This window comes from Perca fluviatilis, chromosome 19 (assembly GCF_010015445.1).
Source record: "Perca fluviatilis chromosome 19, GENO_Pfluv_1.0, whole genome shotgun sequence".
NCBI lineage: Eukaryota > Metazoa > Chordata > Actinopteri > Perciformes > Percidae > Perca > Perca fluviatilis.
In genome coordinates this window covers 35,219,531-35,233,509 of record NC_053130.1, presented here as the reverse complement: position 1 = coordinate 35,233,509, position 13,979 = coordinate 35,219,531, and the positions used below count along the sequence as shown (strand labels likewise).

The 13,979-nt window shown below is 39.5% G+C and overlaps 1 protein-coding gene across 1 annotated transcript; it reads left to right on the top strand.

Annotated features, from left to right (window-relative positions):
• The first annotated feature begins 2,308 nt into the window (after window positions 1-2,308).
• On the top strand, window positions 2,309-12,176 carry vax1 (ventral anterior homeobox 1). The gene is made up of 3 exons (XM_039783939.1): window positions 2,309-3,429; window positions 5,295-5,482; window positions 9,135-12,176. Exons 1-3 carry the CDS (start codon window positions 3,216-3,218, stop codon window positions 9,660-9,662), a joined length of 930 nt encoding a protein of 309 aa, XP_039639873.1. The 5' UTR covers window positions 2,309-3,215; the 3' UTR covers window positions 9,663-12,176.
• Window positions 12,177-13,979: the final 1,803 nt, after the last annotated feature.

Sequence of the window (13,979 nt, the reverse complement as noted above, 5' to 3'; positions counted from 1 at the left end):
CTTAAGCATAAATTAGATTTTTGGCATCTGCATTACTGCACCAGTCCAGTCCATGTGGTGTACATTTTGTTATCTGCCCATACTGTGACATCTTTTTTTTTAAATCCATCTTGGTGGCCCTGGACTAAATGAAGATGTTAAAAATCATTCTTGAGTCAGATTTTAAAATGATATCATTGCAAACCCAAATAAAGGTTCCCTGATGTGATTCTAACATTAGCGATCCTTTCCATAAATAAGGCCAATGGTTGACATACAATTAAGTGTTCTTACCTTTAAGGAATATTCTGTAAAATATTCACTGAGACCACTGTGTTCTGATACATACACACATGACACTGTCTTGTTTCAGACAATGGTGGAGCTGTGAATAAGCAAATGTGGCATAATGCCATCGCTAACAAATGAGTGTGCCACCGTTTGTGTTGGAACATGCAAGCCTGCTTTTTCCAATGTAAAAGGGTCAGTCAAACAATAAACATCCCCATATTAGTTCTGACTAGCTACTGATTTACTACGCTACTACGAAAGAATAAACTCAATGATAATTACCCTCCTCCTGGCCTTCTGCAGACTGTGTGCTTGTGTTTCAGATGCTGCCAGCCTCCTCCCTGCATTACCTTAATTTCTTAGTCTATTTTGTCTACATCAGACTTAAATAAAGCGCAATGTATCATCATCACCCATCACACCAACCTGGTTTGTATTTTTTAAAGTAACGTCTCTATGGTTTCTCCAGTAAACACAATGAACAAGGTCACACAAACCAAGTGTTGCAGCTTGACAGCAGGTAAAGGCTGTGGGCTTCATATCCGCTCTGTCTCGTGACATCACTGGCAAACACTTCCTTAAGACTTTTCAGCATAATGGCTGCTTATAGTGTTAGTCATACTGCTAATTTCAAGCTGTATTAAACCAGGAAACCTGTATCTACAAGTGAAAACTCAGAAATGTACAGTATCCCATTAGTGAAGCCTGGAATAGAAATTTGGTGGTTTAGATTAGATTAGATAGACGTTATTGATCCCAAACTTGGAAATTTCAGTGCTACAGCAGCAAAATATCAGACACACAGCCCACATACATAATATACCAGAAATAATAAATAGGATAGAATATAAGAACAAGCATTCAAAAAATAAAGAATGTACGTTGGGAATAAAAATGTACAACTAGTACAACTGGTTTTCAATATAATATTCACATTTTCCACAGGATTTGGTGTGCATTATTTACACCGCTAATATAATTATGTTCTCTGACATTTTTACCGATCAGCCAATTGAAATTCCATAAAGTAATCTGGCACTGGAAGATGTGTGTGTTGTAAAAGTGATGAGACGCTGCTATACAGTATATATGCATGTACATGTACATGCAGTATTCTTCTCACATTGCACTGAGTGTGCATTGAGTGTGTGATATTTTTGAGGATGTGGAAATTGAACACATCAGTCTTTTCTCCTCTTCAGCCATTGTGTGTAGCTGAGAGGCCAAGACGCTGCATCCTCAATCTATTTCCCAGGCTGGGGCTCTGCACCACAGCTTGAGAAGCCCAGGTCCCCTTTAGTCGCTATCTTTTTAGCCTCCTTTGTACCTTTCTCAAACAATGAATCATGCCCTTTTCCAAGCAGCAGCCCCAAAACACTCAGTGAATAAAGTTAGTCCAACATGTGGCCCTTAAACCCACCCCGAGACTGCTGCCGGGCAGCCACACTCGCAGAATTGTTTGTTAATAGTCCAATTAGATAATTGCCATCTTTCACTCCTTTTCCTCTCTGTTTCCCATAAAGGCATGAATAGCACTCAGGGAGGGGGGCAGATTGAAGAGGGCTTCTGGCCAGCTAAGGTGACAAGAAGGGCCAGAGAATGCTCCTTGCACTAGGCCACTGGTTTGAATTGAATCATTGTGGCCTAATCAATGGTCTTATTGGATTACTGGCCACTGCTGTGTTCAGAGATATTGTTGCACTGACAATGAAAATAGCTAAGAGTTGGTGGTTGGGTGGGTGGGTGGGTAGTGGGCTGGAAGGCGAGTGGAGGAGAGATGGAGGGGCCATTCCAGAGGTATGCGTGTGTGTGTGTATGCGAGAGAGTGTAGGCAGCCTAAACGCTAATGACAAGCTTTGTTCCCCTTTTTGTCTTTTTTAAATGTGCAGGTTAAGATTATGAGAGCTGGAGATGGCTTCCAGGGTGCAATCATTTGAATACTGAAGGATGTGGCGTTAGCAGCCAGGACCTCGCTGGGTTGCTCTGTGTAGCTCTCTGAATGAACACAGGAAACTTTCACGCGATGCCTGTTAAAGCCGAGCCTGGCGTTGCTGCAGTGCTCAAACTGGCTGGGTCGTCATTGCCTTGATACACTTTGATCGACGGGGATTTGTTCGTTATCCTTTTCACCTGTTTCTTTCGCTCCCTCTCTCTGGCTCTCTCTTGCCTACAATAGCATAGTGGCGAGATCCACACACTGCAGAATTCCGTTGATTGGTTAGAGAGTCAAAGGAAAAAAGCGGGATCAAAGTTCGCTGACATGCTGCGGCAATCAGGTGCGCTGTGAAAAGTCGGGGAAAAAATGTCTGACTGTGGTCTGCGGATGGAAGAATGAAGCACCCGGGAACTTTTTTCAGATCTGGAAGAGTCGTAGCTCTGTGATTGTGTGCGTCCATGTGGGGTTCGCGAAGGCTTGGTTGCGAGGCAAGACCAATCATTTGTCTTGATTCTCTGGGCTGAGAGCAGGCAAACTGAGGGGGACGGGACGAGCAAACCCCTCTATCAAGACCTGATCTATTTCCCCAAACAATTTAGTGTATTCATGAGGTTACGCAAATTTGGAGGCAGCAAAATGACCGTAATCAATTGATACAGCGAGCGTGCATCCATGGCTCTGATTATTTGGAGATCATCTATCAGCCTGATGTCTATGTAACGAGGAAAGGGGGGCATTGAATTACTGTTGAGTTTCACTGAGAAGTCCATGATCATTGGGCAAGAGAGTTCGGTCAGTGATAATAGGGCTTCTCGGTCGGCCAACGGAAGTATTTCACCAAACATTAGATAGCTGACTCTGCCCTGCTGAAAGGTGCTGTTTTGAAACTAAACCCCACACTGTCCAGACGATCGGGTGCACCGTGTTCTCCGTAATCTCATTGTTTTTCACCTGACAAAGGAAAAAAAAAGAGGCGGACGAGCCACAGGTCCAAGAGGATAAACTGAGCATGGAAGTCAGGTACAATCAAGAGACCGAAGGGATGGGACTGAAGAATGGACTAAAGAAGGCGAAAGATGACAAGGACTCCCAGGGCAGCATGTCCAAAAGCTTCCTCAAGGAGCAGCAGGACTCCTTTTCCCCCTCTGGGACAGTGGACAACTGCGAGAAGAACAGGGGGAGCACGGGGGACCCGGACTACTGTCGGAGAATACTAGTCCGAGGTAAGGCTTGTGCTCTTTCTTTCTTTTTGGAACTTGCAGTGTTGTACTTCAGAGACCATGCTGATTAATCCGAGGAAACATTGTCTAAACAGCTGTTAGCTTACATGCATTTTGGAATCAGTGAAATGAGAGAGTACCTTCAACTAGTTATAAAATCAAGCCTTTGTAACATCAATAGTGGTTGTTGATATGTAGAGAGAAAAATGACAATTAAGAGAATTTCACTTGACAAGTTAAAAGCAAAATATCACCTTAAACAAAAATGTATTGATGAGGGAGCTTAAAAAAAGTAGATTATTTTTTAATTCATAGGAACATAAAAATATAAGGGGCTTAATTATTTGTCATGAAAAAGAGCTACTTGCTATTAAAAACACGGATCATAGGCTATCCTTACTGCATGAACTCAATGATTTTTTATTTTTATTTTCTTATTTTTGTCAGACTTTTTATAAACGCTATGACAAGCTAACTGTTTTTTTAGATTTCATACTTAGATAATACCAAATGTTCAATTATTCAAAAATGTAAAATGTTAATTATTTAAATGAACAATTCACTTGTCTTTCCCTGGGTACATTTAAATTGCATTTAAGTGCAAGGGAAATGCCTGCAGGGTTTATACTGCATGTACTGCATTACTCTTGAATATTAGGATTATAATTATTGAAACTGATGGCAGTTTTTTTACGTATATTTAATACGTCAACAAATGATACCGTGGGATTGTGTGTATGAGTGTCAGTTGCCTAGAGAGTGATTTATGTAATTTCCTTCATGCAGTGTTGGCCCAACACTGAGGGTGTATGAAAACAAACTATAAATATAACTTCACCAAAAACAGTGGATTAATTACGCAAGACATAATGAGACAAAGCAGCCTCACTGCCTAAAATATAGAGAAACATTTTCCATTGAAATATTCTATTGCATATGAATCATTTCATATTATTGTTTTTTGTTAATAAAATAATTATGAATGAATTTGTTGCGGCATTGCAACCACATTTATTTAGCATGATTTGAAATTATAGTCAGTTTAATATTTTCTTACTAAATAAATTGCATATACTTGGTAAACAGAGATTGGGTTTATTCTACTATCATTTTGCCCTAGAACCATTGTTGTAATTTCTATTTTGTGGCAACAAAGATATAGACTACATAGTGAACCGAAAACATATTTCTGTGATTCTTATTAAACGTTGATTTTATGTAATCTTCACTCAATGTGTAGACATTTGTAAACATATTAATAAGTATCTTTGCAAAAGAATTAAATTGATACCAAATAACGGCATTTCAGAGCCTTCCATTCATAAGTTCCATCCTGACTGATGTCCCTCTAAATAATTACAAACGTACAAACTCATTAGAGAACAATATTCTTCTCTTAGTACATCATGTTACATTTACTCAACATACACTTTTGTTAAATATAGTAAATAAAATATGAATTTGACTCATTACTATAAATTCTCACTACCTCAACTACTGCGCTACCTATAATAATAGTAATAATAAAATTAAGTATAATAATAATAATGGGGCGCCTGGGTAGCCCACCTGGTAGAGCATGCGCCCCATGTACAGAGGCTCAGTCCTCGCCTCAGTGGCTGAAGGTTCAATTCCGAGCTGCGGCCCTTTGCTGCATGTCGTTCCCCCTCTCTCTCCCCTTTCATGTCTGGGCTGTCCTGTCAAATAAAGGCCTAAAATACCAAAAGAATAATAATAATGTTTCACGTAATGAACAATGTAAAACCAGTCTACACCTAGGAATTTATTGCATTTATCTGTTCTAATTGTTGTTGCTTGGTTCTACTCTTTGGCCCAGCAGTGTTAACTCAAAGTGCTGATTGTTGCAGATGCTAAAGGCTCCATCCGAGAGATTATCTTGCCCAAGGGTTTGGATTTGGACCGGCCCAAGCGAACCCGCACCTCTTTCACTGCAGAGCAGCTCTACCGGCTAGAGATGGAGTTTCAGAGGTGCCAGTATGTGGTTGGGAGGGAACGGACAGAACTGGCCCGGCAGCTCAACCTGTCTGAAACTCAGGTATGATACTGTGAATTTACTCTGTGTAAACTGGACAATCTTCTGTGCAAAAGACATAACTGGTGGTTTTGTTATAACTGAAATAGCATTAATGTATTGTGTGAATTTGATGTTACTTCCTTTTTATCTTTTCTACACCAAATGCTAGCATCTATTTTGACTTCAGATAATCATGTTACGATCTATTAGGACCATTTGCGTTGACACAGAGGAGAATTAACCCATATATAATATAATATTTGTTTAATTTCATTTCTAAGCCTTGACACAAGTAAATAATTAAGTCCATTTCAGACAAAGCACTTTGTTTATTTTAAAGGTGCAGTCATTTTTTGTCCTTATACCAGGAGGTATACTCACATACATAATTACAGTTTGAGTCCAAGTACACCCGTTTTACAAAAAACAAATCTTTAATGGCCCCAATAATCATTAAAAACCTGTAGTTGTTGTGGAGTACTCACAGATCTGTCAGTTCATTTAGGAGTGCTCGCGGTTTTTGATCATGGATGGTACCTTTAAGAATTTCCCACAGAAATATTTCTAATTGTGTGTATCCCTTGAAGTAAATGCATTGGCCTTCTCGAGAAATTGAACGTAGTGCCAATATACAGTAGCCCATGGAGTGTTTGACATTCTTACCTGCAGCGGCTAAAATGAAAGCTGCCATTAGAAAAAGAGACTTCCACCTCATGTTATACGTGTGGGGTGAGCAGTGGGTCAGCAGGGTCCCCCGTGGACCAACAGCACTCACACCCTTTTGTTTGACACCCGCTCACCCTGGATGAGTCGGACTTTAGGGAACCCCGGCTGCCTGCTTCAAAGCTTTGGTGTGTTCCCAGCTTGAGTTTCCTTCATCCATTTGTTTCATTTTGCTTAATGTGCAAAGCGGTTAACAGCGCCATCGGCTTGGTCTCGGTGCAATGTGTCAACCTTTTCTCACAAAATGAAAGCACACACTAAGACTTGATTCTGTCTGTTGATTGCTTTAACGTTTTACATGTTAACTGTTTTAATATTTCTATTTTTCATTTGACCAACACCATTTTTTTTGTTTCTTTACATTCATTCAATACAAGTGAGTTAATTGTCTGAAGATGAAGTAAAGCAGAAAATAAATAACCTTTGCCTTCTATTTAGGCAGTACAAAGGCTTTAAGGATTTTCGTTTCCAGTGTCTGCTTCTTGTCCTGATGAAAGGCCTTTTAATGACAACATGGGGAAATGAACATTTTGTTCCCTGGTACTCACTGGGTGATACATTAAGGAATGGCCACATTTGCTGTGTGCGCACCTAATCGTCTTTGTTTGAGGCTACCAGCTCCACCTTGTTTTCATTGCACTAAGAATGTAACCTCTGAAATGAACAAGATGTTCCATCTGAGCATGTCTTCAGGTGGCAAACAGAGAATACTGGGTTGAGTGGCTGGGCTTCTAGATGTGAAATGGTTGTGAACAGCTGGTGAAGAGTTAAACCAGCCACTGAAGTGAAGCAGGAAAATCAGATGTGATTGGACTAGCAGTAGGATGGAGATGGTGACTTGCTGCTGATTGGTATTCATTTAGTTCCACATGAAAGTAGTCAGGTGGGATTACAGTAGACTTACAGGTACACATCATGGAACATTTGTTTCACTTTTGACATTTATTCAACTAAGGTTTTGGATGGATCTGTTGAGTCAGATGAATGACTTGATCTAATTGTTAAGTTATCACTATTTTATTTAGGTATGGGAATTTAGAGAATTACTTTTTTGTCTTTACCTTGATATACAATCTCAAAACTTTGAGAAACATTTGCAACATGTCTGAAACAAATGGAGATGAACTTTGAAGAATAAGCAATCAGATATCGTCATTTTACGAGTTGTAATTATGGCAGGTTCATATCAGGTTTTTAAAGAAGAAATGTAGGATTTCTGTGTGAGGTTCTATGTCATTCAAATATCATGGTGCTTATTAAGGAGGTACAGGTCATTAAAGTCATGGCCATTTTAAAGTTGGAGTTAGAGAGAGCTGAACATTAGGTGAATGTTGTTAAAATGTATAGTTTATCTTGGAACATCTACTGTAGAATAACAACATGCTGCAATTTACAATTATTGTCATAGCATGTGGATATCCAATTAAACAATTGATTGATTGTTTAGTCTATAAAATGTCAGAAAATAGTGAGAAAAAGCTAGACTATCACACATTTCTAGGGTCCAAAGGGACATCTTCATATTGGTTGCTTTCTCCAACAAAAAAGTCTACTAAGATGTAAAATAATCTCAAACAGAGAAAAGCCACAAATCCTCACATTTGAGAAGCTGACTCCAGCGAATGCTTAGATTTGATGCCTAATAATTTACTTACCCAATTACATAATTAACAATGTTATTGCTGATTGATTGCTTGTCATTCTCAGGTAATAATGTCTGCTTACACAACAATCAATAAGGAACGTAACCAATACAAAATAAAATAAGTGTATTTGTTTTGTCTTGGCAGTTACATGTACATGGATGCTGACTATTTGGATCTGAGTTCACACTTGAACCTTTTGTAGTGCACAATAGAATAAGAGGCTGGGAAAAGTTTAGCAGTGTTTTACATATGAAAGGCTATCTCTGAGAAAGTTGTGATTGAATTAACCTCCCGCCTGCTGCTGCATCACAGTGAGGGAATGAAATCACTGCAGCTTTTGATCAATCATTACCTGGCGGACCGTGTGCGTGCGTGTCTGTGTGTGTGTGTGTGTGTGTGTGTGTGTGTGTGGGGGGGGGTATACATATATAGCTCCAATGCATTAGTGCGTATCTGAAAGTGCATGTGGTGATTTTGAGTCGGGGATGGACAGGCGCGTTGGGTAAAAGCAATCAACTTCATCTGTGAAGACACACAGTTGTATAGCTCACGGTGCAATTATCTCCAAGTACTGAGATTATCAGATTATTGCAACACTATGATCACTGGCCTTTTTATTTATTTTTTTCAAAGATCCTTTTTCGCCATCTTTGCCTTTATTGAACAGTTGACAGTGAAGAGGCAGAAAGGGAGGGAATAGGTATGGCATGGCAACAAAAGTCCCCAGCTGGAATCGAACCGGCATCGTGGCAGTTATGTGGCATGTGGTGTAACATTTCGGCTACCAAGGCTTTCCAATCACAAGTACTACTGAATGAATTATTGCTATACAACCGACATTAGAACATGTTTTTCAAAGTAATGCTGTCTGTTACATTTCGCATTCCATTCTGTGAGAAGAAAGTTCTCATCCGTTTTATTTGTATACTAAATTGCAACCCAGTTTTCCTATCTGTATGAACAAACCTCGGGACAATCCTTCTGCCCATCCTGACTCTCTTATCTTACTACACCTCAACTAAATGAATATAGCGATTGTTAGAAAATATGTACCGTATATCCTTGTTTGTCTTAAACCTTTGGAAGATTGTGAAGTGAACCCTGCTTCGTGTCACTCTGAGCGCTCACCACTGCTTTCACAATCAGCTCACAGGGGCCAGGCCAGGAGATGATGGAATTCGAACAACAAAACAACCCTGATCGGATTGTTTCACAACAATAATAATACTTGAACTGAAATATAACTAACTTTATGTTACACGTTACATTTAGCATGTGTCTCTAAAGACTCTTTCTCTCATCAGGTGAAGGTGTGGTTCCAGAACCGGCGCACTAAGCAGAAGAAGGACCAGGGGAAGGACTCTGAGCTGCGCTCGGTGGTGTCAGAAACAGCAGCGACCTGCAGCGTGCTCAGACTCCTGGAGCAGGGCCGGCTGCTGACACCCCCGGGCCTTCCGGGCCTACTGCCCCACTGCGGCTCTGCCCTGCGCCCTCCCTCTGTGGCCATGGCCAGCAACGGCAGCAGTAGCAGCAGCAACGGGGGCGGCGGCAGTGGCACGGCGGGGGGCAGCCCTCCTCTACCCGCCGTCACCAGCTCAGGGACAGTGGCGGGCCTGCAGAGCTCAGCGGCGGCTCACAGCCTCTTCAGCTTCCCCATGCCCTCCTTACTGGGCGGTGTCGCCTCCCGTATCCCCTCCAACCCCCTGTCCATGGCCGGCTCGCTGGCCGGCAACCTGCAGGAACTCTCCGCCCGTTACCTGAGCTCCTCTGCTTTTGAGCCTTATTCGCGGACCAATGGCAAAGAATTCATGGACAAGAAAATTCTGGAATGATGCTTTGTTTTTATATAGATGGATTCCTGTTTCCTCTCAACACATCTTGGTTGTTTTCTTGGCTCTTACTGTCTTTTGTTTTTTTCTCATTCTCTTTCATCCGTCTGTGTCATGTTCTGTAGCAATTCATGTATTCCAGTTGCACATCTGGCGCCTTGTACAAGGAAGAAAACAAAGACCTACATAAGCTCATCTAACAAAGACAGGGTGGCGGTGGAAAGATTTTGCACAAAATGTTCATATAGGACGTTGTTACAGAGATCTAGAGAGACTCTGAGGAGATTACTGAAGGATCTTTCAGGTTTCCGTTTAACAAATGTTTAGTCCTATCTGTTAATCCAAAATAACAATACACACAGGGGCCCAGAGAATATGTCTGCTTCATACCACAAAAGCTTGATCGCTGCAAGAGAAGTGGTACATAGTGTATAGCAGAAAGGACAGGGTTGGGGACAGAGAGTGTAAAGTGCTGGTACCTTTCTGAATTGTGTTTTATTATTGACTGTGTTGGGTAGATGCATGTCACTGAAGTGAGTAGACGTAGAGAAAGACAGCGAGTTGTCAAACACCTGAGCGGCAGGTTGTGCGATCCCATCAGCAAATCAAATAAAAAAAAAAAAAATACATTTGAAATGCAGAATTATGAATGAACAAGAAAGGGCCAATTTCTTAACAGAAAAAAAAAACACTGCAAGGTCAGTGTCAGGACGAAACCCAATGCATTTGACGTGTGAATGCGATTTGCTTTTGTAGACACCTCGCAAAGATTCAGCTTACAAAAATATCTTTTGTATATCCGTTTGTGTTTTGTTTGGACCAAACCAAAACCAGATCCAGAGAAGGTGTTTGTCATACAGTACGATGGTCCAATTGTTCAGTGTTGTTTTTCTCTATGGTTTGGTGAGGGCTTTTACCATTATTACAACAAAAGTCTTCACTTTGTTGCATTTCCGTCTTCAAGATGCAGTACCTGACTTTTTGTCTGTGCTTTTAATACCACTGTGAGTTTTCAGAGTATTGGTGTATAGTTTCTACTCCATGCAGGATCTACGCACAGGAATGAGTTGCTGAAAGGGGAGTTCTGAAGAAAGAGCCTTTCAGCTGCAGTAGGCTGCTTGCTTTGTTGAACACTACAGGGTAACAGGTGTTTCAATCATTAAGACAATACAATAACCGTTCCTTCCTGTGTGAAAATTTCAAAATCCACAGCCTTCATAAAGGCCTTCAGGCAGACTGATGCATGTGGAGACTGACTGGAATTATTGTAGTATAAAAGTACGGGAAATAAGAAATGTACCTTAAAATTGTTATTTTATTGTAAATTATTCACTTCTGTATCTAATAGATTATTAGTATATCTGGGACATAATGAATGAATGAATGTATTAGCAGGGTTGAGGAATCAATCAAAAGCTCTTTGGTGCTGTTGTTGTGAAATATCTTGAAATTTTGTGAAACGTGTGGTACAAATGTGCATATATATTATGTATGGCTACTGACAAAGACACTTGTGTTTTTCATTTTTCTTTCATACATGTTGCTGTGAATCAAGTTATGATAAATGTCATGACTGTTATACCTCATACACCATGTGTATGCTCCTGAAAGATTCTTTCCACTAGTTTTGGTAATGTGACTCACGTTACTTATGTTATCAGGGCTAATCTTTGGCTAGGGTGGAACCACCTCTGGTTGAAAGTCTGACTTGTAATAATAGCAGCAGCATACATGGTTTGAGAGGTTTCAAACATCAATTACAGGAGTCCTAGCAGTAGGGTTGGGCATCGTTTGGATTTTAACATTTCTGATTCCAATTTAGATTCTTCCTTTCGATTCTGGTTCTTATCTATTCTGATTCTTTGAAGTTGAAACGGGTCACATGCTTATTTCACAGATAAGAGGAAAATGTTATTTTTAGTCAATGGTGGTTTGCAGTTTTACCGGGCTATTTCAACATAACATAAAGCCAACGGAAACCAAAACTTGCGCATTAAATTTGGAACCGATGATCGGATTTAAAAACAAATCCTCCAAACGATTCCAAAAAACAAAACGATTCCACTGAAATCATGACTTTCTCGATGCCCAATCCTAACTAGCAGTCACAACATTGTGATCAATGGGAGGTTTGAAATAGATTTTAATTATTTTCATCATCAATTCATCGTGCAGTCTATGAAATGCCTGAAAACTGTGAAGAACGCCTGTCCCAATTTCCATGGTAACATCTTCAAATGTCAGTCCAAAACTGAAAGAATTTCAATTTACAAAGATCTACAACTCGTGTTGCTTCGGGTTGGAATATTTCCAGTAAATGTCCGCTTCAGAAGTTTTGTTTCTCAGTCAGGTTGCCCAAATCCTCTCACTGCTAGAGGTTGTTCAGCTGTATGGCTGTAAAGTACCTCCATCTGGAATGTTTTAGGATGAAAAAAATCATGTAATCTTTATTTTAATTTTGAGTTAATATTCTCTAAAAAAAAAATACTAAAAAACATCATTGCCAGCTAAGGAAGTGTTCTTCTTAGTAGATAAGTGTCTCTGTCTATGAAAATATTTCAAGGATTTTTATTATGGAAAGAACCAATTGCATCATAATGTGTCATTTATTAGAGTGATACAAATACATATATATTCAACAACATTCACAAAGTATGACCAAAAAATAATTATTAGTTAGTTTCCATCCGCTGATGAAGACTGGAAAAATATGGTTTTTTTAAATAAATTTTAATGCTCAGCACGTGCATTTTTATTCAGCATTAGTTTACTATGCACACATAATCCTGGAGTAGTACTGAGCTGAGAGAATGTACCGGGACATGTACAGACGTAACCCGGCTGTTGTCCTCGGCTGAAATTTGTCCCATTTTCAAAGTTTCCATATCAGAAATTTGGGTTTCTTCAACCAAATTGCCAAAAGAAATAACACGGATGGTTCTATACAACGCTCTTCACAAGTAAAATGAAGGATCAGTTCACTGCTCTTGTTGAATTTTGGGGTGTTTTATTTAATTTTACAGCATTTGAAAAAAAAATTGAAATGGTTTTAAAACAGAATCCTAACTAAACTTTGGCATCTACGATTATCCATCAACATACATTACTCTGATCTTAACTATTGGTCAAAATGATTGGTAATTTCTGCTTTTTTTTTTTTTACTTAAAAATGCAATATAATTTCATGTAAATGAGATTTATTGACCATGAATTCCAAAAGTCAGTGTAAAACTAGTGATAATAAGTTGGTGTTGGTGTTGTATATACTGGTGGTAGTAGTGGGGGAAAAACCCAGCTAAAAACCCAGAAAAGTGTAACAAAAGTGTTCATTTTCAATTTTGACCCAACAAGTTGCATTGTCTATGGAAAGACAACACAAGGATTAAAAGACACTGTATCTGAAAGCAACTTGCTGAGAAACAGAATGAACTGAATCATTCACAGGAATCAACGAAGAACATCAGATGTTGAGGATATGGACCGGTGTAGTCGTGTCCCATGGTGAATTATGGGGTGGGTGTGCTGTTGCTAGTGGTGGAAATATCATTTTGAGGTACTTCACATTAAATTTATGCTATAGTTTAATTCCACAACATGTAAGAGACAAATATCTATATATTACTATTATTGTGTTATCCATTACAACAATCTGACAATTATACTTCATTTGCAGATTAAGATTTCACATATGAAACATGATCAGTTTATCTAACATGATGTATTGTTAAAGATTAAACCCCCAAGTAGTAGGGATCGACCGATACTGTGTTTTTTTTCAGGGCTGATACCGATTATTAGTAGTTAATGAAACTGATAAACCATATTTGGAACCGATATGCATGAAAATCTTTAAGTCAAAATTAAGATTTTGGAATGTTAGAAATTCCAATACTAAACTGTGTTTAAATGCTTTAAGCAATTGTTTAATAAATGAGAAACTTTCAGCATAAGACGCAGTAACAGAGAGTCAGATAGTGTTGTGGAGGGGGGGACATTAAGTCAGACTCAGTGGTGAGTGACACCAGAGCAGAGGGACAGACACAGAGCTGTAGCCGAGCCAAAGTAGAACACTTTTTAATAAATTAACTTCATCTGTTATCAGGCAAATAAAACACAGATAATCTGCAAACTGCCCAAAAAACGGCTGATAATCAGCCAGGGATGATAATCGGTCTATCCCTACCCAGTAGTATACGTTACCTAGATTTTGCTAATAATACTTGTGTAAGTGTACTACAGTAGTAGTTGTAGAAAGGCTGTCAGCTGTGCAGTGTGGCCCTGCAGCGTTTACTTAAGTATTGGTCCACCTCTGGCTGAAAA

Bases quoted from the DNA above. Each gene is read 5' to 3' on its own strand.
- vax1 (XM_039783939.1), top strand. From the start codon at position 3,216: ATGGAAGTCAGGTACAATCAAGAGACCGAAGGGATGGGACTGAAGAAT. The intron at 3,430-5,294 runs GTAAGGCTTGTG...TGATTGTTGCAG, and splicing joins TCGGAGAATACTAGTCCGAG to ATGCTAAAGGCTCCATCCGA. The intron at 5,483-9,134 runs GTATGATACTGT...TTCTCTCATCAG, and splicing joins TCAACCTGTCTGAAACTCAG to GTGAAGGTGTGGTTCCAGAA.